This window comes from Oryza glaberrima, chromosome 2 (assembly GCF_000147395.1).
Source record: "Oryza glaberrima chromosome 2, OglaRS2, whole genome shotgun sequence".
NCBI lineage: Eukaryota > Viridiplantae > Streptophyta > Magnoliopsida > Poales > Poaceae > Oryza > Oryza glaberrima.
In genome coordinates, this window is record NC_068327.1 from 3,760,158 (window position 1) to 3,783,634 (window position 23,477).

At 40.7% G+C, this 23,477-nt stretch overlaps 4 protein-coding genes across 5 annotated transcripts; 3 read left to right on the plus strand and 1 right to left on the minus strand.

Annotated features, from left to right (window-relative positions):
* The first annotated feature begins 4,719 nt into the window (after window positions 1-4,719).
* LOC127762909 (choline-phosphate cytidylyltransferase 1-like) lies at window positions 4,720-8,713 on the plus strand. 2 transcript variants are annotated; one of them, XM_052287441.1, is made up of 8 exons: window positions 4,720-5,054; window positions 6,289-6,402; window positions 6,512-6,607; window positions 6,810-6,852; window positions 6,988-7,143; window positions 7,265-7,345; window positions 8,063-8,161; window positions 8,256-8,713. In XM_052287441.1, the coding sequence occupies exons 1-8, from the start codon at window positions 4,822-4,824 to the stop codon at window positions 8,379-8,381; spliced, it is 948 nt and encodes a 315-aa protein (XP_052143401.1). In that variant the 5' UTR covers window positions 4,720-4,821; the 3' UTR covers window positions 8,382-8,713. The 2 variants fall into 2 exon arrangements, with proteins under 2 accessions (XP_052143401.1, XP_052143402.1); XM_052287442.1 differs by lacking the exon at window positions 4,720-5,054 and adding an exon at window positions 5,101-5,525.
* Window positions 8,714-8,825: 112 nt separating this feature from the next.
* LOC127762910 (uncharacterized) lies at window positions 8,826-13,175 on the plus strand. The gene is made up of 6 exons (XM_052287443.1): window positions 8,826-10,386; window positions 10,505-10,566; window positions 10,656-10,732; window positions 11,487-11,840; window positions 12,169-12,375; window positions 12,638-13,175. The coding sequence occupies exons 4-6, from the start codon at window positions 11,583-11,585 to the stop codon at window positions 12,854-12,856; spliced, it is 684 nt and encodes a 227-aa protein (XP_052143403.1). The 5' UTR covers window positions 8,826-10,386; window positions 10,505-10,566; window positions 10,656-10,732; window positions 11,487-11,582; the 3' UTR covers window positions 12,857-13,175.
* Window positions 13,176-13,609: 434 nt separating this feature from the next.
* LOC127762828 (uncharacterized) lies at window positions 13,610-17,737 on the plus strand. Its single transcript, XM_052287334.1, has 8 exons — window positions 13,610-13,811; window positions 14,625-14,850; window positions 14,936-15,070; window positions 15,278-15,500; window positions 15,701-15,887; window positions 16,046-16,230; window positions 16,854-16,991; window positions 17,415-17,737. Exons 1-8 carry the CDS (start codon window positions 13,640-13,642, stop codon window positions 17,541-17,543), a joined length of 1,395 nt encoding a protein of 464 aa, XP_052143294.1. The 5' UTR covers window positions 13,610-13,639; the 3' UTR covers window positions 17,544-17,737.
* A 116-nt stretch (window positions 17,738-17,853) lies between these two features.
* On the minus strand, window positions 17,854-21,755 carry LOC127762829 (ALA-interacting subunit 1-like). The gene is made up of 8 exons (XM_052287335.1): window positions 21,304-21,755; window positions 20,782-20,840; window positions 20,601-20,675; window positions 20,401-20,514; window positions 20,214-20,284; window positions 19,107-19,404; window positions 18,659-18,948; window positions 17,854-18,176 (listed from the first exon to the last, which is right to left on the minus strand). Exons 1-8 carry the CDS (start codon window positions 21,392-21,394, stop codon window positions 18,122-18,124), a joined length of 1,053 nt encoding a protein of 350 aa, XP_052143295.1. The 5' UTR covers window positions 21,395-21,755; the 3' UTR covers window positions 17,854-18,121.
* Window positions 21,756-23,477: the final 1,722 nt, after the last annotated feature.

A 23,477-nucleotide genomic window follows, 5' to 3' on the forward strand; every position in this document is an offset into this window, starting at 1 on the left:
CAACAATAATTGATTACTTCATCATAAAATTGCAACTTTATACGCTTGCCGTGAGTCTAAACCCAAGCACTAGTCAGGCACAGATGCAAAACTCACACGGTCATCAGAACCTTATGTTAAAGTTACAGCTTATTGATAATATCGTTTGCTAAAGTTCTGTTTTTATGGAATCCCGATGGTTAAAGTTGTAGTAAAGCGATTATTTTCGAGTACAAATTTTGTGAAATTTACTCAAGAAAAAAGAAAGACTGAACATACGCTCGTTCTAGCTAGTTGATGCTCCTTAATTGAAAACACACAGTTGCATTGCATGGTTGTAAATGCAGGGAGAAGTAGTCAATATAAAATAAAACCTTGCATGCCTAATCAGCTAAGGTTAAGGATAACTTGTGGATGGTGGAGATCTGACGTGTCAAAGCTCCAGAAACACGTGTGCATGTTTGAAAGATCGTCGACGGCCGATGCAGTAACTTAATTCCAAACATTCAATATTATTTGTCTTGTCTTTGCACTGATCATCGACTAGCTAGCTGCTTGCTTAATTCTCTTGCTTCGCGCCTAATTAGCCTCTGCCCTTTTTACACTCGGACAGTGACATGTATTTTTCAGATGAAGACGTGTATTTCTAACCGTATTTGTACATGTATATGTGTATGCTTATTTGTACAACAGTACAAGACTGTCAAGCTAGCTCTAGCTGGCTGGCTGGCTGGCTTGTTTGATGACCAATTTGAGAAATCAAAGCGCAGTGAAAATGGTTGAGTGGTCTATTGTATATCGTGGAATTATGTTATAAAATTTGATGGAAATATTCAGTTTCTCATTTTATTTAGGTCCTATTTCGCACAAGGTTTCACAACTCAAGATCTGGAATTTTTAAGAGCTTAGGCATTACTAGCTCTAGAAATCTATAAAAATCTGGAATCATAATTACTAGAAGGAATCATTTAATTCCTATTTTAGAGGAAACACAAAATTTTAAACTGATTTACTCCCTCAGGTTTCATAACTTTTAACTTTGGACAAGATTGTTGACCAAAGTTAAAGTCAAACTATTAGAGCTTTAACCATTAATGATATTCAAAATATTTAGTTTGAAAACACTGGAACAAGATGTATAGAAAATCATTAAAAAGTATTTTATTAAAATTAAATATCTACTTATATATATATATTGTAATGAAAAATTATAATCAAAGGTAGGTTGGTATGTTTTGAAGGACATGTGTCGTTGTTGAAGACATCAATAGTTATAAAACCGAAGCCGAAGGGAATAACTCTACAAATTCTAGAATGTGGATCTGGGATTTTGATTTGTGCCAAACAGGGCCTTAATTTGAGGGATACGATGGTAAATTGGTAATGTATCAAACTATATCATTTTTAATCAAATAAGTTAAACCGATGATTAACTCCAAACAGTTTGTACTTTGTTTGCTTCCTGCAAGTTAGTACAGTTATGCCCGGTCAAACACAGGCAGCTTTAAGTTGAGCCATTGAAGATAAAACCAAGCTCCCAAAATCGATCATAGCAAACATTCGATTGGTTGAGTCAATGAAAAAGAGGGTCAATTTTGAGACGATGGCAATGATCAAATCAGTGAAATCGCCATGGATAGCTGCTGAGTTCTGACTTGTAGATCAATACTGAAGTCCGGGTCACTCCATTTGACAGTCTTTTTCATTTTCAGTCTAAGAAGGCAATAATCCATCTTGATGATGAAAAGAAGAAACCCCCATTTGGCCATTTGCATTGTTCTTTATGACTTAATTAGTATAATCAAAGATGTAAATGGAGATTAAAGCTCTTGCTCCCTGAATCTGATAAACCATGCATGGATTTTTTTTAATTAACTGAACATAATTATGCATGTCAGAGTGTTAGTTCAGAAACCTAGAATCACACATCGAACAGGACTCAGTTTCTAGCTGATTATCAACAGTTCAAAACCATATAGTACCCAAGTTGATGTTATATTGATTCTTGATATGCAATTTTTTTATTAGGGGACATGCACATAATGCACATCGCTCTGACCACTGAGAGGCTGAAAAGGGCTTATATATCATCAGGCCATCAGCCCATCACACAGATTAATTTGCTTCCATGCTAGGAATAAGTCCACTTTGACTCCCTTAAAAGTGACCCGAATCTAATCCGTGACCCTCAACCGCAAAACTGGATAGAACGACTCCCCAAACTATTGAAACCGGTGCAATTTGACTCCTTTAGCGGTTTTGGATGGCGGTTTCGCTGACATAACGCTTACATGGCGGTGTTGATCTAGTTTGTGGTGTTGACGTGGCGCTTAGGTGGCATTTCAATAAGAAACATATATGTGGGACCCGTTTGTCATACACAAAAAAAAATTTGTCATCCTCTCTCTTTCTTCTCATCCCCCTCTTTCTCCCTTCTCTCTTTATTTCTCTTTCTCTCCCCTTCCACCGTCCGCGGGGAGCACGGGTTGAAGCGGCGACGGGGCGGGGGCTGGAGTGGTGGTGACCGGTGGGAGCTGAAGCGGCGGTGGCGGTAGCGGGCTAGAGCTAACGCGGGTGGAGGCGGTAGGAGAAGGAGGCGGCGGTGATGGAAACCGCCCCACGCCATAGACCTCCAACGAGGCGGCTGCGGCTGCCTCCGACAAGTGCGCTGGATTATCCCCAGCCTCCGTAAGCTCCAGCCCACTGCCACCGCTGCTCCAGCTAGCTCCGGCTCCCGACGACGCCGAACCAGGTCACCTTCTTCTGCGCCTCGCCCAACGTATTCAGGAACTGCTCACGCCACCGGAAGCCGCACTCCCCTATGATGGCACACAACGTCAAGTCGGTTAGCGTCCCGGTGATTTGCCTGCTCACGTTCAGTGCCGGTGGCGGCGGCGATGGCGCTGACGAGGCGGGCGACCTGCTCCTCCCTAGCGGAACGAGTGCACCTGCCGAAGAGTACCCCCCGTGGCGTCGATGGAGTTCCTCACTGTACGCCCAGCCATGGAGGTGGGAGCCCCCGGGCTAGGCGCCAGGAGGAGGCCGAGCTCCATCCTCGACTTTGGCCATGATGGTATGCATGTAGCAACTCCTGCCTTGGGAATTAGTAATCGAGCTACATTGGTGTACACATCCTCTTGCTTGCTCGTCTTCTCCTGTGATGCTACATTGGTGTGTTTGTGTTTGTTGTACTGCTGCTCGACTCTGCCGGCTCCGCTCCATACACCTTTGCCGGAGCATTGTGGGGGTTGGTCGGGCTAGGTTCGTGGACTGCATCCTCGGGGACCGCCACCATCAGGCATGCGGATACGGTGAGGTTAAGGTCTATCACGATGGGGAAGCCGGCTCCCGCCCGCTGCTGCCACGTTGGCCATCGCCCGCCGCCGCTCCGACTCCCGCTTGCCGTCGCCGCCCCTGCCCGCAGATTGCGCTATGAGAGACAAGGTGAAGAGAAACGGGGAGATAAAGAGAGAGAAGGGAGAGAGAGAGAGGGAGGGGGAAGAAGAGAGAGTGTGAATGACGTGTGGTCCACAATATATTTTTATGTGTGAATCACAAGTGGGTCCCACATATTTTTTTTAATTCTAATGCCACGTAAGCGCTACGTGGGACAAATACTAGGTCAACATCGCCACGTCAGCGCCACATCAGCAAAACCGCCCTCTAAAACCACTAGAAGAGTCAAATTGCACCGGTTTCATTAGTTTGGGGAGTCGTTCTATCCGGTTTTGCGGTTGAGGGTCATGGATTAGATTCGGATCTCTTTTAAGGGACTCAAAGTGGACTTATTCCTCCATGCTAAGCCTGCATTAATGATGGGCCCGGATAGTAGCTTTCCTGGCCCGGCCCATTTCGGCCTCACAGATGGATGATGACGCGTGCAAACTGCCCAGTCTCTGAATTTTTCAAAACTAATTTTCAGGAAGAAAACCAATCTAGAATTCCGGAATTGTCATTCAACTAATTATTAGCTCCAACGAGAATTTCGCACGAAACAATTCAATTAGTATTCAAATCATTTTTCTATTCTAAAAGAAACACGCAAAAAAAAAGAAGAAGGGGAGTTAAGTCGTTGTACTTCCCTTTATTTCTCATCTTTTCTAATCCATCCGTTTCATATTTAAATTGTTTTGACTTTTTTCTAGTTAAACTTTTTCAAATTTGATCACATTTATGGTAAAACTAGCAATATATACAACAAGAAGTTAGTTTTAACATTGAATATATTTTGATAATACGTTTATTTTGTCTTGGAAATATTACTATATTTTTCTATAATCTTGGTTAAACTTAAAAATATCTGACACAGTATGAAACGGAGGGAGTACTTTTAACTACGGATGCAAGCGGGTCAACCCGCGGGTCTGTTTATAGACAAAATTTAGCAGGTAACTCGCGGGTTACCTACTAATTTAACCTATAAACGAGTTTATGGGTTGACCCACCCGCATCTTTAGATGCAGCAAACCGGGCCACGACACGAAAACCCACGGATTATCACAAATTTGACCTATAAGTGAGCTCGCAGATCAGCCTGCTTACATCCCTACTTTTTGCACCATCTTTCACCTTTTTCATAAGCAAAGCAAAACACTTGTGAATTCGGTTATATTAGCCAAAAAACAAGAAAACAAAACCTGGCCCCACCAGTCATAGCATCACCAATCCGGGCCCACCCGACAGTGACACTCCATCATCATGACATCACGAGACGTAGCCTCTCCTCTTCTCCCTTCCCTTCCCATGTGAAATCTCGCCGTCTCCTCTCGAAGCCTTTCCTCCTCGCCTTCTCCCTTCTCTCTCTCTCTCTCTCTCTCTCTCTCTCTCCCGAACCTTCTCGCCATGGCCGACCACGCCGCGGTGGAGGCGGCGCCGCAGTCGTCGCAGGAGGAGGAGGAGGACTGGAAGGAGGCCGAGGGGGGAGACGGGGACGTCGAGGTGGCGGACAGGGGCGGCGGAGGCGGCGCCGCCAATGGGGGAATCCCGGAGGGGAGGCCGATCCGGGTCTACGCGGACGGAATCTACGATCTCTTCCACTTCGGCCACGCCAAGTCGCTCGAGCAGGCCAAGAGGCTGTGAGAAACCCCCTCCCCCTCCCCTTCTCTCTCGTCGTAGCCTCGCTCACTCGATTCGATCTGCTTCTCGCCGTCATGATGATGTCATCATGATTTGAAGTATTTTGTATGGAGTAATCAGAGGCAGTTTTTGTTTTTGGTCTGGTTCGGCGTGAGATTTGAGCGAGAAAGGTTAGCTTCTTTTAGTTAGGGTGGGGAATCTGACGCCATTATTAGCAGTTCAACCACGTCCTGCAGCGATTTGCTATCGTTTGTTGCGATGCTTCATCTTAGTAGATCGTTTCGTTGATTCTTAGTAGATCGTTTCGTTGATTTTGGTGTAAAAAGTGTTTTTACTGTCGCGCTGCCGATTTGGAAGTAGTCTGATGATGAATCTTGCTGTAGATAATCCTCTCTGAGAAAAATGGATGGATGTTAATTGCTGGTGTTTTCGTGCTTTTGTCATGTGAGGGACATGCTTGAGCAATCTCGGTATGTTTTACTTAACGTGATATCACTCTCGGATGTCCTTTCTTGTTTGCCCTATGTTGGATCATTCAGAGGGAAAGATAAACTGTTCACAGATTCCTTTTCAAATAATGCGGTTTGGTTTGGCATTATTTGCCACTCTCTGTTTAATCTGTACGGTAATCTTGCCTTGTTTCCTTTTATTTGTGGACTAACCGGGTTTATTGGTTGGATGCGGTCAAATCAGTCTGCTCTAAGGAAATGTGCTTATCTGTTCCAAACTAGTCTGTGATTTTTTGCCCATTACGAAGTTCCTCACACATATATCATTCACAGAAGACCTTTCGTGTTGTGGGATAGTTACTTGTTTACACGAAAATGCTTTTGGGTACTAATGGGGAAAGTGCAGTGCATGACTTTTCTGTGGCATCTTTTAACTTTTACAAGGAACCTTGCATTTGCAGTCATGCTCTGTTTCTTAAGAATGAAGCCGTGTTTCTATCTTTAAAGGCTATCCTGCATGATCTTGTGAAAGATTATTTTTTTTATCCAATTGTACACCTCATAAAAAAAACTCCAATTGTATACTCTCCTACTTGGAGACACGTCTTTTTCCCTATATGTTCCATAGATTTTGTGCATACTTAGAGCCACCTTTTTCATGTATGTTCTGAATAGTTGCAGCCTTGTTAAAATTTGTATTCAACTACTATATAGAAATTTATTTACTGGATCTATTGCAATACAACAAAGATGTTGTTTAACCGAACTGCCTTCAATAATTTAGGTTTCCTAACACATATCTCCTTGTCGGATGCTGCAATGATGAGTTGACACATAAGTACAAAGGGAGAACTGTTATGACAGAGGATGAGCGATATGAATCACTTCGTCACTGCAAGTAATCTTGTCTTATGCTTTGTTCTAGTCAATAAGCCACCAATATTATATCTTTCTTTAGTTCTTTTAGTTACTATACTATAATAATACATATGCTCTTCTTTTCCTAGGTGGGTGGATGAAGTCATTCCTGATGCTCCATGGGTGGTAACGGAAGAATTCTTGAATAAACATAACATTGATTTTGTTGCACATGATTCTCTGCCGTAAGTGTTCTTAACAGATCTCGATGTTTATAACATAGTAATCATTTCTGATGTACTTGTTGTGATAATACATATGCTGGTCTTTTCTTTCTTTACATAATATATACAGAGCCTTTGGGCCTTCACAGTGATGGATCTGAAATTCAAATATCATTATCTTTAATTAATATATTCACCTTATTTTTCCTATTTGAATATACAGGTATGCTGATGCTAGTGGAGCTGGTAACGATGTCTATGAATTTGTGAGCCCTAATTTCACGACTGTTTTCTTCAATTACAATTATTGATTAAAATTTTGTTTGTCGTATCTAGTAACAGTTATTATTTGTGTAGACTGGCATATTTCTGACAGAGACTAATCTCGTTGTGTCTATCAGGTCAAAAAACTTGGTAAATTTAAGGAAACCCAGCGCACAGATGGGATATCGACGTCAGATATTATAATGCGGATTGTTAAGGATTATAATGAGTATGTTATGCGGAACCTGGCCAGGGGGTACACCAGAAAGGATCTTGGTGTCAGTTACGTTAAGGCATGTGATATTAACCTGACACTTTCACCTCAATTCCAGCTTGAATAGGTTGTCTTTATATTTTAACAGTGCTGCGGTAATGTTTTGAGCTGGCCACCTGATCTTTGATACATCTTATCAGGAAAAAAGACTGAGAGTTAACATGGGATTAAAAAACCTGCGTGACAAAGTGAAGCAGCACCAAGAAAAAGTAGGGGAGAAGGTATTATTCACTATCTTCCTAATTTATTTCAAAGTAGGGTTTAACAATTGATTAACTGACAGTTTTGCCATCTTCGTATCTCTCTGTGTTGATCACTGGTTGGTTAATGCAGGGATACTTTCCTTGTGTCATTTTACTTTGATAAACATAATTCTGAATGTGACATGTATGGCATGTAAAGTATAATCTTTTCTGGATAGTGTTTTGTTGATTCAATTGGTAGACTTTTATTGGAAGCTAAAAATACGTTCTCAAGCTTACCATGATGATGATGCTACATGTCCATATCTTCAGTTTGATGTACTTTCTCTTTTCTAGTTCAAAATTAATCGTTTGGTGGTCAAGACTTTTCTGTTTTCTAGTTCAACTAATCTTTTGGTAGTCAAAGACCTAGAGTCCAAATCTGATATCTGTATCTTGTACACTCTCGTACTTCAAACAAAGATACTAATTTCTCCTACTAAAGTTGCTAATTAATATTTGGGTCCCCCCTAATCTTTTCTAGTTCAACTAGTGTTTTGTTGGTCAAGACCTAGAGTCCAAATCTGATATCTGTATCTAGTACACTCTCGTACTTCAAACAAAGATTCTAATTTCTCCTACTAAAGTTGCTAATTAATATTTGGGCCCCCCTAATAATATTTTGGTCCTACAAACCTAGCATTCCCTCTGAAATTAACCTGTCCAAATGTTTTGAAATAAATTGGTTATTCGCAGTGGAATACAGTGGCGAAACTCCAGGAAGAGTGGGTGGAAAATGCAGATCGATGGGTTGCTGGTTTTCTGGAGAAGTTTGAAGAAGGCTGCCACTCAATGGTTAATCACTCCCTGCCACTTAGTAGACTAGAACTTAGCATATGATTCAAGGAATTCATTGCTCACTTCAACTTGCTTTAAAAAAATTCCTCAGGGAACTGCCATCAAAGAGCGGATCCAAGAGAGGCTCAAGGCGCAATCCAGGGATTTCAGCCTTCTACAGTATGATGGCGAGGATGTTGACGAGGATGAGGACGACGACGAAGATGTCAGAGAATAATGCCACCACTGTGAATATACGTCAAGTATAATATATGTACATGCGCTGCATGTAGCAGATCTTCAATCCTTGGGCATGTCATGCACCCCTCTCTCTTCAGGAATGGTGAACTTGTGCCCCCCAGGTTAGATTTTGGTGCTGTGTTGTAGCAATAGCAGGTGTTTTGTTTAGGCTAAGACGCAAAGTAAGCCTGTAAAATCCCCTAGTCGATGGCCTGAATGGTTATCTGGAAGATACAGATATGTTCAATTATATTTTTGTTTAGCACACAAGAACACTATATTTCAATTGACTATCTACTATATTTCAATTGACTATCTACTATATTTCAATCGACTATCTTTCATACTTTTTGAACATAATTAAGTTTCCTAGGTCCCTACATGGTGGTTTTTCCCCATAGTTCTTCCAGGGGAAAAAAAGAAAGAACAATCTTCATACGTATAAGTTTTAAGTTTTGGTTGATTACCTTTGCCGCTTTTTGTACGTGTAATACTTGTATATATTCTTAACTGCATTTGTTATTATTTTCATTATATTTTTGTCTGCTGGACTATTTAACATTGATGTGAAAAACACGATTGTGATTTGCAATTAATGCAGGGACCAATTTGCAAAATCCAGGGTCGCTACCGATAGTGGCGATCATACGTGAAGGCCCATTCGTCATTCATCAATATTCAATGCAGAAAAGGTGTGTCGCTATCAACGATGCTGATCCTACATAGAGTTCATTTTAAAAACAAATAAGATCCAGAAATTCTCGTTAGCTTAGACAAGGCAAACGACAGATACCAGTATACAAGTTCATAGACGCAAGCAAAATTGACAATTTTCGATTCGAGACTATTTAGAGGGTAAAATCAGGCCAAGGTCATCGGGCCATAGACCATTTATTATAAACATAAGCTAAATTGACAATCGTCGAGACTATTTCGGCACTCTTTCCTACCCATCTATATCGTTTTCTGCGCGCATGCTTTTTAAACTATTAAATGTAACTTTTTTATAAAAAAATTATATACGAAAGTTACTTTAAAAAATTGTACTGATCTATTTTTTTAAAAAGCTAATACTTAATTAATCAAGTGTTAAAAGATGGTTCCGTTTTATGTGTAGGAGGGATGGGTTCCCATGCACTGCCGAACGCAGCTGCAAATTAAACGGTCACTGCAAATTCTCTGCCTTCATCTCGCATGCGAGTTGCCACATTGATATCGTCCCTATACAAGGGCCATTTTGCAAAATTTTGGATGGTACCAACCGGGGCCTTTATACAAAAATACCATCTCGCGGGCCGCACGTGACAGTCGGGCCTTAGTGGGCTTGGGCCTAAAATGCTGCACGGGCCACAAAACCGCAGGCCCACTCGGGCCTGCTTCTCCCCCATGTCCGGCGGCCGGAGCCGGCCCGACGAGCCCGACGCCGACGCCGACGCCGACGCCGACGCCGCCTGCGCCCGCCGCCGTCGGCGACGGAGCGGCATCTCTGCATCTCGCGAGTCCGTGACTTATCGATGATTGATTCCACTTCAGGATACCTCGACCTTCCAACTCGCCGTCGTCCATCTCCGGCGACTGACGGCGGCGGCCGCGCACGCATGCGGACCATCGATCAAGTGGTAATCACGTCTCAAATTTATCCCTTTTCTTTTTTTTTCTGATTATTATGAGATTATTATGAAACCGAAAACCATGGACTAAAACCACCGGTATCGAATTCCACTGTTCCCCACCACCAACCCCACCCCCAGTTTGGCCAAATTCCCAAGATTTATTTGGCCAAGCAGTCCCAAACTCCAAGATGAAATCTTGGAGCTTCCAAGGGTTCAAAAAACCAAAGCCTTCTTCTTGGGTTCCTTTCCTATTGGCTGCAAATTCATCGACACCGCATTGCCATTGGAGCAGCTTGTTGCCTTCTTCAGACTCTTTTCTTGAAGTTTCAGCCAAGAAAGTGAGCGAGGCCACACAAGTTCAGGTGTGTGCTGGGGCCATCTGGAATTGAGGTAAATTGATTTGTTTCTTGCCATTTCCTTGTGCCAGGAATTTTGGTATCTCTTTCTGGTGCCTTATTCTGATTCTTTCATGGCTCCTACGTTTGTTTTTGTGTTCTTGCTGACGCAGGCGGCCATTATTTAGAGGCGAAAGGAAATGTCTGTCTCTTTCTTGTCTGAGGACTTGAGGAGGTTCTGATACATGCTTAGTTTCATCGATTTGTTTGGCGCTTTCTTTGTGATCTTTTTCTCGGACTTTACATTTGTTTCTGTTCTTGCAGGCATCCTTAGGAGCAAACAGAAATATCTGGTACCATTCTGATGGATATTTCCAATCCTTGTGTTTTAATACTTTGAGGTAATGAGACGTGATTTACGCTTTGTGCTCTTTAATGCTGGTCTTAAATAGTGGATGTTGTCCAATAGTTCAACACACCCCTCATTTTTCTTGTGAAGCAAGTAGACAGATACATTAGATTTGACTTACTCCTATTTTCTTGAGAAAAAATTGGGGTCTTTAAATATTCTTGCTTGGATTGCTTGAAAGAGTTTGCTCTTCCTTTCTGGGAATGGTTGCCTCAATTCGGAGATTTACAGATTTATGGGTTGCTTTCATAGTGGTGGTAACTTCTTTCTTGCTTTTGTTTTGCCCTGTAGTTCAAGTCACTGATGTTATAAGTTAGCCATGAATTATTATATGGTCTTGATCTTCTCTCATTACTATATGCTGCTCTTATTATTTCATTTGCAATGAGATTTGGTTGTCAGAGGTATGGTATGATTGAACTCCTAGTTCTAGGTCGCGGAGCCGATCTTTGATTTTCTTTTTTTTTAGTTATTCAGTTCTGAAAATAGTTGGTCAGGTCCCATTCTTCATTATTCCCCCCTGTCAAAGTAATTCTCAATCTGTGCAGATCCTCGATTATGTCAGCTATTTTCAGTTTACAGTGGATATGCAAATAGCCAATTGCAGGTTGCTCCTATATATTAATTTAGTTCTGCATTCTGCAGTTCTTTATGCTTGATATTTGCAATCTGATTTCCCATACCTACAAAATCTTTGTGGCTTATACTGGTGAATACATTGACAGTATGTAATCCATTTTCTGCAGTGCAGAAGACAATTAATCCTTTGTGACAATTCTGGATGAACAAGCAGATACAATTTGTCATAAGCAGCAGTCTGAATTCTTGATCATCACCAAAAAATGTCGCTGCTATCGAAGCTGAGATTGGTCACGGTGGATGTGACAGGAACCCTGATAGCATACAAGGGGCAGCTTGGTGATTACTACTGCATGGCAGCCAAATCTGCAGGGATGCCATGCCCTGATTACAAGCGGATGCATGAAGGCTTCAAGGCTGCATACACCGAGATGACTGTCAAACACCCTTGCTTTGGCCATGCTTCCAACATGCCCAACATCGATTGGTGGAAGATGTGTGTCAAGGACTCTTTCATCAGGGTAAACACTTCTTGTAATCTTCCAAAGAAATGACTTTTTTCAGGGGGAAAAAAAGAACTTTCTTTTAGATGCATTGCTGCAATTCTCTCATCTTCTGCCTGTTGGCTTATCAGCCACAGCCAAATTGAATTTTGGAGCTCAATTTCAAAGTTGATTCGTGGTTTATTCTCTAGCATTGTTTTTCTTTACTCTGCGAATAATACAGATATAAGAGTTTTACTCGCAAATTAATTTTTGTTGCTTCAAGAGCAGCCAAGGGTAGTATACTTTTCTAGCTTAAGAACTGATGAAAATGTTGTAATCTTGTCTATTGTTTGACATGGTGCAGGCTGGGTATGAGTATGATGATGCCACATTTGAGAAAATATTCAGACGGATTTACTCCACTTTCGGTTCCTCTGCACCCTACTCGGTGTTCCCTGATGCTCAACAATTCCTGAGATGGCTGCGCAACAATGGCTGCACCGTCGGTATCGTCAGCAACGCCGAGTACCGGTACAAGGACGTCGTCCTACCTGCACTTGGTCTCAATGAGGTAAATTCTGCAAATTTTTCTGCAGATTTTATCAGCTGATTAATCGAACCACAAAATTCACAATTACTCCGACACATAGGTGGCATGGCATTTGCCGTTCTTGTTTTCGTTTTTAGCTGTATGTGTGCACTTTCGTGGTGTAGAGGTCGAGAGTATACTTAAAATTTTCTCAAGTTCAATAAAACTTCCATTATATTAAGAAAATTCAGTGAATTTGAATTGCTCATTCTGATGCTGATTTGGGTGTGTTTGAACTCTGAAGGGGTCGGAGTGGGATTTCGGGGTGTTCTCGGGGATCGTGGGCGTGGAGAAGCCGGACAGGAGGATGTACGAGGCGGCGCTGGAGATGGCCGGCGGCGTGGCGGCGGCGGAGGCGCTGCACATCGGCGACAGCATGCGCAAGGACTACGCGCCGGCGCGGCGGGCCGGGATGCACGCGCTGCTGCTGGACAGGTTCCGCACGGCCGAGGCGGAGGGCTAGCGGCGGTCCGGCGCCGCCGTGCTCCCCGACCTCGCCGCCGCCCGGGAGTGGCTCACCGCCGCCGCGGCGCCGCCGGCGACGGCGGCGTGGAGGAGGAGCCCGTCGTCGCAGCTGACCGCTGAGACGTCTGAATAAATTGTAACGCAGCGACCAAGAATGCGGTGGAAAAAAACATGTGGAATTTCACGGCAAGTTTGGATGCAAATCGAGAGAATTTCACGGCAAATCGAATTTGGTTTGCCAAAATCTGTGTCGAAGACTTCAAATTCTCTGTTGTCACTTTTGTGGTGTTCGGTTTCTACTGAAAATAAAGATTAGTTAGGACACGAAAATAAAAAAAATATATTAGTGTAGGATTAATTGAGTTTAATTATTATAAAATTAAAAATTTAGATTTATTTAATATTTTAAAACAGCTTTTATAAAAAGTTTTTATACGGAATACAACATTTAGCAATTTAAAAAACATCCTAATAAAATTTAAAATAATTTTTTTCTCAATCAGAAAAAGAACATGGCTTTTATCAGCAAAAAGTTAGGGAAAACTACACCAAGGATGGTTATCTTCCTTTTTCTTTCCAAATTCGTTGTCAAAATCACGAGTAGTAAATTTCGAATTCACGAAAATTTCTTTCAAATAAGGCTCCGATACTCCGAATTTCTTAATAAAAAAAAGAGTAACCATTAGGATGGGCCCACATTACAGTGACACCGCGATATGCAATTGCAAGTCGAAATATCCATCCACGAGCCTTCGCCGAGCCGAGTTGGAGAAGGCGAGCGATGCTGCGCGCTTGCGGCGGCGCGTCGCCGGCGGCGGCGGCGGCGGTGCCCGCGCTCGTCAGGGCGCGCCTCGCGAAGCAGGCCTCCTCCGCAGCCCACGCGGCCGCCACCGCCACCGCCTCCGCTTCCTCCTCCCTCTCCGCGCTGGGAGAGGTCGCCGCCGGGCGCAAAGGTCTAGTCTAGTCTCTGCGGCATTTTGCCGAACGGCTGTCGGTCGCGCCGCGAAAGTGTCCTCTCCCATCTTGCTTCTTCTGATTACGCGGCGAAACCGCTCGCGCCATGGCGGTTGCTTGGGCTTGCGGAAATGCTCAAGTGGATTGTGGCTGCATTTACCTGCGACGCTGCAGTTCGTTCTTGTTGAGTGGCTGACATCGATCCACTCATCGTTTGATTCACCTGTAACTGTAACCAGTAATCATTAATATCTATTGTTAATTGTAGCTGACTTCCAGAAGCATATTTGCTTTGTTGAAACTAATTGTATGAGAAGCGAGGTTTTGTGTAGAGATGTGCCTAATCATTGCTCTATAGAGCTAATAGGTTGGTCCTCATTAACCCTCTAGAGTCAGGGGTTAGCAATTCTCTAGAGTTTTTTTTCCTTTCGGCATAATGCAGAGTACTCTGGTGTTGCATTATCCATAATTATACCGTTCTGTACAGTAAGTATTATGAAGTGGTGATAGTCCTCTTATGTCAAAAATAGTTTTATGTCTCCTAGAGATGGCTCATAATTAGTTTTGGAAGTTTTAAATCATTATAATGCCTAAGCACAAAGTGGAGTTGAATTTTCCAATTGGAATGCATTGTCTATTTGTTGTCTAGATCTCTCTTGTATTGTCAAACTGGAAATAAAGCATAGCTGATTCTTCCTTTTTTGGGTTAATAATAGGCTATGGTTAGGAGCTACTAGACTTGGAGGCTGGAATCTTTTTTTTTTTCTTTCACTTGAGTTGACATAAAGACTAACTTCAAACATTTTTTTTAGGTTTGGCAAGAGTAGTATTAAAGAAAGGAAAGACCCAAATATTTCGAGATGGGAGTCCGATGGTGTATAGTGGTGCTGTTGATAGAATAATTGGTCGACCTCCTCCAAAAACTGGTGATGTTGTTCTTGTAGCTGATGGGGCAGAGAAACCTATTGGATGGGGTCTCTATAACTCTGTGTCCATGTTTTGTGTTCGGCTGATGCAACTAGAAGAAGAGGCAAAAAGGTGACAAGGTCACAAGTTGAAGTTCTCTGTTTACAGACAATTTGAGAACATGGCCTAATATTTTCCCTATTTTTTTTGTTTACAGGGATCCAACATGTGCACTAAATATGGAAAGACTGCTTGAGGCAAGGATTTTATCTGCTGTGGATTTACGGCGCAGTTTAGGTCTCCCTTCAGTTCACACAAATGCTTATCGTCTCATCAACAGTGAAGGGGACAGGTATATATTATTCTTGAGTCTCGACTTATGTTATATGGTCAAGGTCACCAAAGGTACCATGTCAAGATCAATCATCACAAGAAGTGTAATCAGTGCAGAACTATTTGGACTTCTAGTTCTAGAGTATATTTGACCTACAAAATCCAAATTGCATTGTTCCAATGTCTTCGCACGAAGAATAATTTTTATTATTGTTTTGAAATGCAGATTGTCTGGTCTAATAGTGGATATCTTTGCTGATGTTGCTGTAGTTGCTTCATCTGCTGCTTGGGTTGAGAAATATAGGCATGAAATCCAGTTCCTTGTTAACAAAGTCAGTGATGTGAACCATATAAAGTGGAGATCGTCAACAGATATTCTAAAAGAAGAAGGATTAGATGTATCAGAACAAAAGGATCCTGAATCGTCTTCACACTGTGGAACAGTGGAGGTGAACCAACTTAGTAATTGTTGAAACAAAGCCATTAAATTTGGTTTACCTTTATTACTAATTTCAAGAGAGAGATGGCATTCATGCACTCTATTCAGCACATCAATCAGCTTGGTTTTTCAGATTTGACAATCTTTTCTTCTTCCTATGTTATGTTGCCTGTTGTTCCAACACCTCTCAATTGCTGCTCTTACTTTCAGGTCATGGAGAATGATGTTCTCTATCTAGTCTCATTGGAGGGGCAGAAAACAGGGTTTTATGCAGATCAACGTGAGAACCGTCATTTCATATCAACACTCTCAAAGGACCAAAGGGTTCTTGATCTGTGCTGCTATAGTGGTGGTTTTGCTCTAAATGCAGCAAAGGGTGGTGCTAATAATGTCATTGGTATAATACCATATGCTACCGAACCTTTTAGTCCTTTGTTGATCTTTTCATATGCGTCAATTGTTCAATTGAATCATTGATCATGAAACCCACAAAAGAGTATAACATTATACATGTTTGGCTGCTAAGGAAAATATAACTAGTGTATCCTTTTTCAGGCATTGATTCATCAGCATCAGCACTAGACCTTGCCAATAAGAATATTATCCTGAATAAGCTTGACACCCAAAGGATTTCGTTTGTAAAAGAAGATGCGACTGCATTCATGAAAGGTGCTATCTCAAGAAATGAGGTCTGGGACTTGGTAATCCTTGATCCTCCAAAGTTGGCACCTCGAAAAAAGGTAAGCATACAATAGAGCATTTACCATTAGTCTCTAATTTGACTTCAAATGAGATATCTTTTCATCCATGGATCTGAAGTGGCTAAGAATGTTACATATCCAGCAGTTCGCGAATCTTCGATTTCTTATCAGAAGACACCCAAAGTACCCTTTAGCATATGAACATCAGTTAGCTTCTTTGGCTGGTTGACCCTAGTTTACTGTTAGTACATAATCCATTTGGCCCTATATAATCATGTCTGTTGAAGCATCTGTATAAGTTCATTGAGGGTTTCCAATCAATAAAATGGAAAGTGTGCAGCAGAATTTTGAATCATAGTATTTTGCTTCAAAAGAAATAAAGAAATTAAGTAAGGAGCATGTCTTAGATATACCTATTTTAGAGGAAGTCATGCGCTTTATGGGTACTTAAAACTTTAGATGGGTGAACAAGTCAAATAGAACCTCTTTATAAGACCAGACGGAATCAAATAGAACCTCTTTATAAGACCAGACGGAGGATCTGGTTCCAGTTTACCAGGTGTTTACCAGAAGCAAAAAACCATTGGTTTTCTGAAACTTGAGCTTGCTAGTGCTCTACTTTTAGTAACTGCTTCGATTATTATCTGTCCTGTTGTATTTAGGTGCTACAAAGTGCCTCGGGTATGTACAGAAGCTTGAACGCTCTTGCGATGCAAGTGGTAAAGCCAGGGGGGTTACTCATGACATGCTCATGCTCTGGAGCTATGACCCAAAGCGGCCTCTTCCTCAGAACCATTCAGGTATGTCTTTTGATCATGTTGCATAACCAAGTAATCAGCATACACCTTGTCACCCATATGTATCCAAGCAACTAACACCTTATAGTAACAATAACATCAATTGAAAGGAACATCCAATAATGGTCCAATCTAATTATTTCCAGCTTGACAAACTGTAAACATTCAACAGAAAAAAAATTGGACAAAACACAATGCCCATATCTAGCTTCCAACTCAAGATTTCCCTTTTTTTGGGTAGAAGGTTTGCAATGTAAATTCATGCCCCATTCCAGCCGTCATATTGGCTACAGGTCCAAGGTGGTAAAATTGTTTTTTTTTTTGTAATGATACATATTGGATTCAATAATAGTGTTTTACATCGGAAATTGCCATCAAGTTATGCACATCGATGATAACATTATCTCTTTTGTTTTTAATTTCAAGGGTGCTGCATCAATGACCGGCCGAAAGGTTACAGTTCTACGCCAAGCAGGGGCAGCCTGTGATCATCCCGTAGATCCTGCATACCCTGAAGGCCAATATCTCAGCAATTACTTGCTCCGAGTGACCTGAAGGAAAAAAAAAAAAGGCTTAGAAGCCTTCTACTGACCAATTACCGCACAACATTTTCCTAAGAGCTGATGCTTTGAAGTTATAGTTCAGTTTCATTTCATTTTTTAAGTCATACTTGTTAGATCAAGAAACTTTCCGAAGGAAAGATGTATGATGATATAGATTTTGAAGATTATTTGTTAATTTCTAGCGCAGATCATTATTTACCCTTGTTGAGATTAACGTTTTTAACACTTTTTTATATATGGAATATGGAAGATGTGTAAATCATTCACATGGTGACACCAGTGCAATTGAGGTAACAATGGAATCACACTGCAACAATATAAAAATCATTCCATTTAACTTCTGGGATATTTAAAATTTTCAACAAAAGAAGGCTGTATATATATATATATATTTTCTTTGCAACATAATGTACATCAGTGTTGCTCATAAACGCTGCCCTAATTGGTATAAGCCGTATTGGCACTCCAGCACGGCTAACAAATAAAACCGCTATCTAGTACAAGATACATTTGAATCCATAATCCAACTTGCTTCATGTTGAATTTGCAACTTAAAGTTTGAAGAGCTTATTAACGGCCTGCAGGGTTTCTGTTCCATGACAAGTAGTTGTTGTCACCCATTTTCCTGAAAAAAAAAGAGGAAAATTAGAGATGCAATTCATATAAGTGAAATGAAGCAGTTCTCAAAGGCCATCACATTAGCTTTAATAAGAGTTCAATGAACAAAACAACAAATCGAACTCATTTCCACGCATTAGTGTGTGTGTGTGTGTGTGTGTGTTTTTTTTTTTTTTTTTTTTTTTTTTTGGGGGGGGGGGGGGGGGGGGGTTCTAAATGAAATGATGTGCAGGACTCCTGCGTGTTCTGAGACAACCAAAAAAAGGCTAAGTTCAGTTTGAAGACACATTGAGCACATGAAGCACTGATGAGGATTTGTAGCCTAGAAAGGGCTCCTTTGGTTGGTTGGATGAGGATCAACTAAGAAGAATTTAGTTCAACTCCAAAGTAGCTGGTCACCAAACAAGGCCTAACAATGCCTCAATTATCCCCAGGGTACATGCGCTTCTTCAAATGATTGCATTACATGAGAATTGAGAAGTTACTCACCTTGGTTTTATCAAGTACAGCAAGGTGAATGCAAATGCCAGGAAGAAGCAGAGTCCACCAACACTGAGATATGCTAGACCAAGAAAATCATTCTTTCCACCGAGCCATGTCGAGGTAGAAAGTACCAACTTCTTTTTGCCACTAAAGCTATATGTGTTGTAGTTGTTCTCCAATGTCACCGTAATGGTGTCACCTTTCTTGAGGTCATTGTGTATCCTACCATACAGCTTTCTGAATGTTGGAAGTGCAGCAGTTCTCATCCAAACAATAAGGTCTTCTTGTTCACTCAACTGCATAGAAAGTAAATAAATGAGTACTTCAGGTAAATACTATTATTCTAACTGCTCAGAGAATTTTCTTGATCTTTAAATGGGATTACACAAAAGTACTAAAAGCATAATTGCATGTCCAATATGTATGTGATAATCTACCAGAACAGAGAACATACCGATTTATTTGGATCAAGTGTTTTTCCACCTATAAGAGAACCATTCTGGAAGTTCTTTGGAAAGACATCACGTCCAAATTTGTGCTCCCTGTCACTCTTCCAAGAGATGCCTTTCTTGTCCACTGGCAGGTTCTTACTGTTGCGAACAAAGCCATATGTATCATTGAATATGCTCCATGCAATCAGACCACAAGGAACAATTGCCATTCCATTTGCTGTACCCTCGGGATCACAAGTGGAGGTGTCATTTGCCTTTTTGGGATCTCTTAGCTGTGCATCACTCCGGCTCTTGACATATCTATATGAAAAATATAATTCAGCAAGAAAAATGTCATGCAAGGCAAGAAGAATTATCATTTCCTAAACGCAAAACAAAAGGGCGAGCAAATCAAAATGAACTATTTCCAAAATCAATAGTTTCTTGCCATCTGTACAGTAGAGGCAGATGTCAATAGTGCATTCATAATTTCATGGCTTCTACCAGAGATAGATTTTCCCACTTCTACCATGCATAAGATATCCTTTTCTTTGAGAAACTGACTTAGAAGATACATCATATTGAGGTTGAGCAATATACCGGCCTAACCAAAATATATTGTGTATATCATGTAGCCATTGTACTGGCTTGGTACTGTTCGTGCACTACTGTATTTACTGTACCAACAGCAAACTATTCAAGGAGGACCTGCTGGCGCGGCACTAGTTGTAATTAAACATAAGAATGATTAGTTTTTTAGATAGTTGAATTTATTTCCTTATAGGTATAGTCCGTGTATTAGAGATACAGCTTACATAAAATTTTCTTAGGGTCAAGACAAGTCTTGCCAAGAAAAAATAATGAATTCATAAGGTTTTATCATTTCAGTCACTAATTCAATCTCTCTGCACTCCTCTTTTCTAAAATAATAATATCCTTCAAGACATTGTTCAACCCTTCCTCTGCATGGTAGCAGGCAGCTACCTCGTGTGAACCAGCACTCACAACAATTCATTCTGACTTAACCATTTCAACAGAACTGCTGCATAAACTGGACATATATCCCATCCAAGGGTTTATTTGTACTGATAGTTGAAATACTTGTGACATCAGAAAGTATATTTGCATACCTCCTATGATTCTGATAAAAGTTATCCAGCTGGTAATACACAAAGATCGGTGCATCCATATCCTTTGGAACCTGGAGTGGAGACCAAAATTCGACCAAATATTTCAGCCAAGGATTCTTTCGATACTTAAGGCAAGATGCATAATTTCAGGGTATAGAAGAATATGCATGTAGCTAGGCTCATTTACCTTAAGAGTCCTTCTGCAGTTTTTGCTTATTGTTGGGTTCTGGATGTAAGCAAGCTTGTCAGTTGTATTAGCTGGGACACATGCATCATCGTATCGATCAACAATCTCAACAACCTACAGCAAAGGAAAAATGTTAGCAAAAAATGATATTCACGCTTGGCCAAACATATTTTGAAGTTCGAATAAAAAATACAGCATACCTTTCGTGAAGCCTTCAACGAAACAAGCCCGATTGGGACAAAAATGACTCCGACAAGAATGAAAACTGAAATGACCTGCGTAAGATAAGCACAAGCATCCGTCAGGTGATTAAACATGCCATCTCACTCAAGCTAAATATAACTAACAGCAGGCACTTTTTTTGGGCTAGTATCAGCTTACCCATTTTGGAGTAAGAATCGGCTTGCAAGCTGGGAGCTCCTGCTGAGTAAACTTGGAATCTGCACATAAAAGAGGGTAAATAAAGTAAATTTCATAGCGAATTTAACAATTCCACCAAAACAATCATCCCACCATCTGAAAAGATGGCAGACCATTCTAAATTGCAAAGGCTTCGTCGATGACTCAAAACTCCAGTTCTAAAGTCAAAGCCAACTGCTACTATTGCAGATAGGAAGAACAAGAACTTTTTTTTAAAAAAAAAATCCTATAACAATAATGTCCCAGTCTCGAATTGAAATCTAAATTATAGCATCACAACTTTCAGTACTTCAGCCAAATTAAACCTTACACATAAAACATCTAAACCTCTTCAAACTCATATAATCTACTAGTACTAGTATATCACAAAGGATGAAAAAAAAACCGGAAATTATTACTCCAAACCCCCGATCAAAAGGGGAACAAAATAAAAATAAGAAAAAACGAGAAGCAACAACAAAGATAATCGCAGCAAGATCTCACACTTGGGCTTCCTGGTGTTCCTCCTGGGCGCCGCCGCGCCGCCATCGCCGGATCCACCGGAGCTCGATCCGGCTTCCTGGCCGCTGCTCATCCCCAAACCAACCGCTTCCACCCCCAAAAAACAAAACCCGCCACCGACGCCAAGAACCGCCCTTTTCCCTTCCCCGGACACCAAAATGCGCGCTTTTCTTTCTTTTTCTTCTCCCCTCTCTCCTCAGATTTGGAGATGCGGGTGTATAAAGCGGAGGGGAAAGCTACGAACTTGCCGTCCTGCTGTTGTTGCGAAGATTACAAGGGAAGGGTGGGTTTGACTAGGAGAAGAGGTGGTGGTGTTGTGGTGGTCGTGGTGGCCTCCGCGTTTGAGCTTCTTCTCCCAACTCCAAGCCGGCGGAGACGACCGAAGAGGAAGGTGGAACGTGGAATTTGCGCAGGAAACTGTCCGTCCTTTGCTGCGAGTAATTAATTATTTTTCTTCTTGAGATGAGATGAGATGAGATTTTTTTTCCTTTAGAAGTTTCTAAATTCTAATCGCATTCTTTTCAGCCCTAAAATTGGATTGGGCGGTTGTGTTAGGTAGAGTAGTTGCATTGTTTTGGATTTTTTATAGGGAGTACTTATTTCTTTTGAAAACCTTCAAATAATTGAGGTAATTGTTTATTTGACTCTATTTTAAAATTTAACTTTCAATCTGGTTTTTTTTTTTTTTGCTTCTTTTCCAATCGAAGATGAAGGTTGACCCATGGCTGCATCCCACACGCGTGAATTCTTAGATTTTTATTTCACTGCATATAAAGTCTAAAAGTTTCCTAACTAAAAGACTAGCAAAACCTTTTTTTTCCTAATTGCATCCTCTGTGAATTAGAATTTCATGAAATAATTTTGGGTAAATAGTAATTATCACTTTCTCTGTAAAAGCCCTTTTTTACTTATATTATGTTTTTCTAGCACAATAGTTTATACTAGCCATTTATTTTAATGTACTCCCTCCGTTTCACCATGTAAGTTATTCGAGCATTTTCCACGTTCATATTGATATTAATGAATCTGTCTGGTAAATGCTAGAATGACTTACATTATGAAATGGAGGAATTATGAAATGGAGGAAGTAGTGCTTTAAATAGATGTAACATGTACCGACATGATAAACAAAAGCAAGTGCGGTGAAACCTGAAATGAAGTGGAGTTGTCAACATCGACTTAGTACACGTTTAGACAAATATGATGGATCTAAATTACTTTTCTAATGTAGTACGTTTCAATTGGTGGACCGGTGGCAAGAAAGAAAGAAAAATTGAGAAGATAAAATAGTGAGAGAGAGCTGGCATAAGAAGAATGCACATTTAGGTGGGTTAAAGTGACGCCAAACATGAATTTAGTTGATCCGGAGGCCCTCAATGACCAAGTATTTTACAGATTATAAATTGACAACTACGTGGCTTATACTTTTCAATGGACTTTCTTATAATTTTTTTCAGTTATAGACTTGAGAATATCTTTATTCTTAAAAAGTTGTTTGCAAACATACTACATAATATTTAACACATAAATTTGTAGAGTTAGACTGTGTTTTTACCCCAGGTTTCTCAACTATCTCCCTCGTTTTCCGCGCGCACGCTTTTCAAACTGCTAAACGATGCATTTTTTTGCAAAAAAAGTTTCTATACGAAAGTTGCTTAAAAAAATCATATTAATCCATTTTTGAAAAAAATAGCTAATACTTAATTAATCATGTGCTAATAGACCGTTCCGTTTTTCGTGCGCACTGTTCCAGTTAGGAACCCGCTCCAGCGAACACAGCCTTAGTGGGTATACCAGTGCCTAACCTGACATTGATATTGTGTCTCGGGAATTTGCATAGACATAAATAGACATATTATACTTAGTTAATTTATTATCTCTGTACATTATATGTTCGATCTTCTCTTTTTTATGTTTTAAGTTACTAAAAAAAATGCCCGTGCATTGCAATGGGTAAAGTCTATTTTAATCGTATTATTGTTATATATTTTTAGAAAATTATGAGCTGCAGTTAGGAGTCCGATCGTTTCAAGTTAGCATGCGAGATTCTTATATGATTCCTTCTGTATTACCAAAAGTGAACGATCTTAAAAACGACTCAAATATGGATATGTATTTTCAAAAACAAACAAACTTAAAAACCGACTCATATACGG

Bases quoted from the DNA above. Each gene is read 5' to 3' on its own strand.
- LOC127762909 (XM_052287441.1), top strand. From the start codon at position 4,822: ATGGCCGACCACGCCGCGGTGGAGGCGGCGCCGCAGTCGTCGCAGGAG. The intron at 6,853-6,987 runs GTGAGCCCTAAT...TGTGTCTATCAG, and splicing joins GTAACGATGTCTATGAATTT to GTCAAAAAACTTGGTAAATT. The intron at 8,162-8,255 runs GTTAATCACTCC...AAAATTCCTCAG, and splicing joins AAGAAGGCTGCCACTCAATG to GGAACTGCCATCAAAGAGCG.
- LOC127762910 (XM_052287443.1), top strand. From the start codon at position 11,583: ATGTCGCTGCTATCGAAGCTGAGATTGGTCACGGTGGATGTGACAGGA. The intron at 11,841-12,168 runs GTAAACACTTCT...GACATGGTGCAG, and splicing joins TCAAGGACTCTTTCATCAGG to GCTGGGTATGAGTATGATGA. The intron at 12,376-12,637 runs GTAAATTCTGCA...TGAACTCTGAAG, and splicing joins CTGCACTTGGTCTCAATGAG to GGGTCGGAGTGGGATTTCGG.
- LOC127762828 (XM_052287334.1), top strand. From the start codon at position 13,640: ATGCTGCGCGCTTGCGGCGGCGCGTCGCCGGCGGCGGCGGCGGCGGTG. The intron at 13,812-14,624 runs GTCTAGTCTAGT...CATTTTTTTTAG, and splicing joins GGTCGCCGCCGGGCGCAAAG to GTTTGGCAAGAGTAGTATTA. The intron at 14,851-14,935 runs GTGACAAGGTCA...TTTTGTTTACAG, and splicing joins CTAGAAGAAGAGGCAAAAAG to GGATCCAACATGTGCACTAA.
- LOC127762829 (XM_052287335.1), bottom strand. From the start codon at position 21,394: ATGAGCAGCGGCCAGGAAGCCGGATCGAGCTCCGGTGGATCCGGCGAT. The intron at 20,841-21,303 runs GTGAGATCTTGC...TTTTATGTGCAG, and splicing joins GAACACCAGGAAGCCCAAGT to ATTCCAAGTTTACTCAGCAG. The intron at 18,949-19,106 runs GTATGTTCTCTG...CTTTCTATGCAG, and splicing joins CACTTGATCCAAATAAATCG to TTGAGTGAACAAGAAGACCT.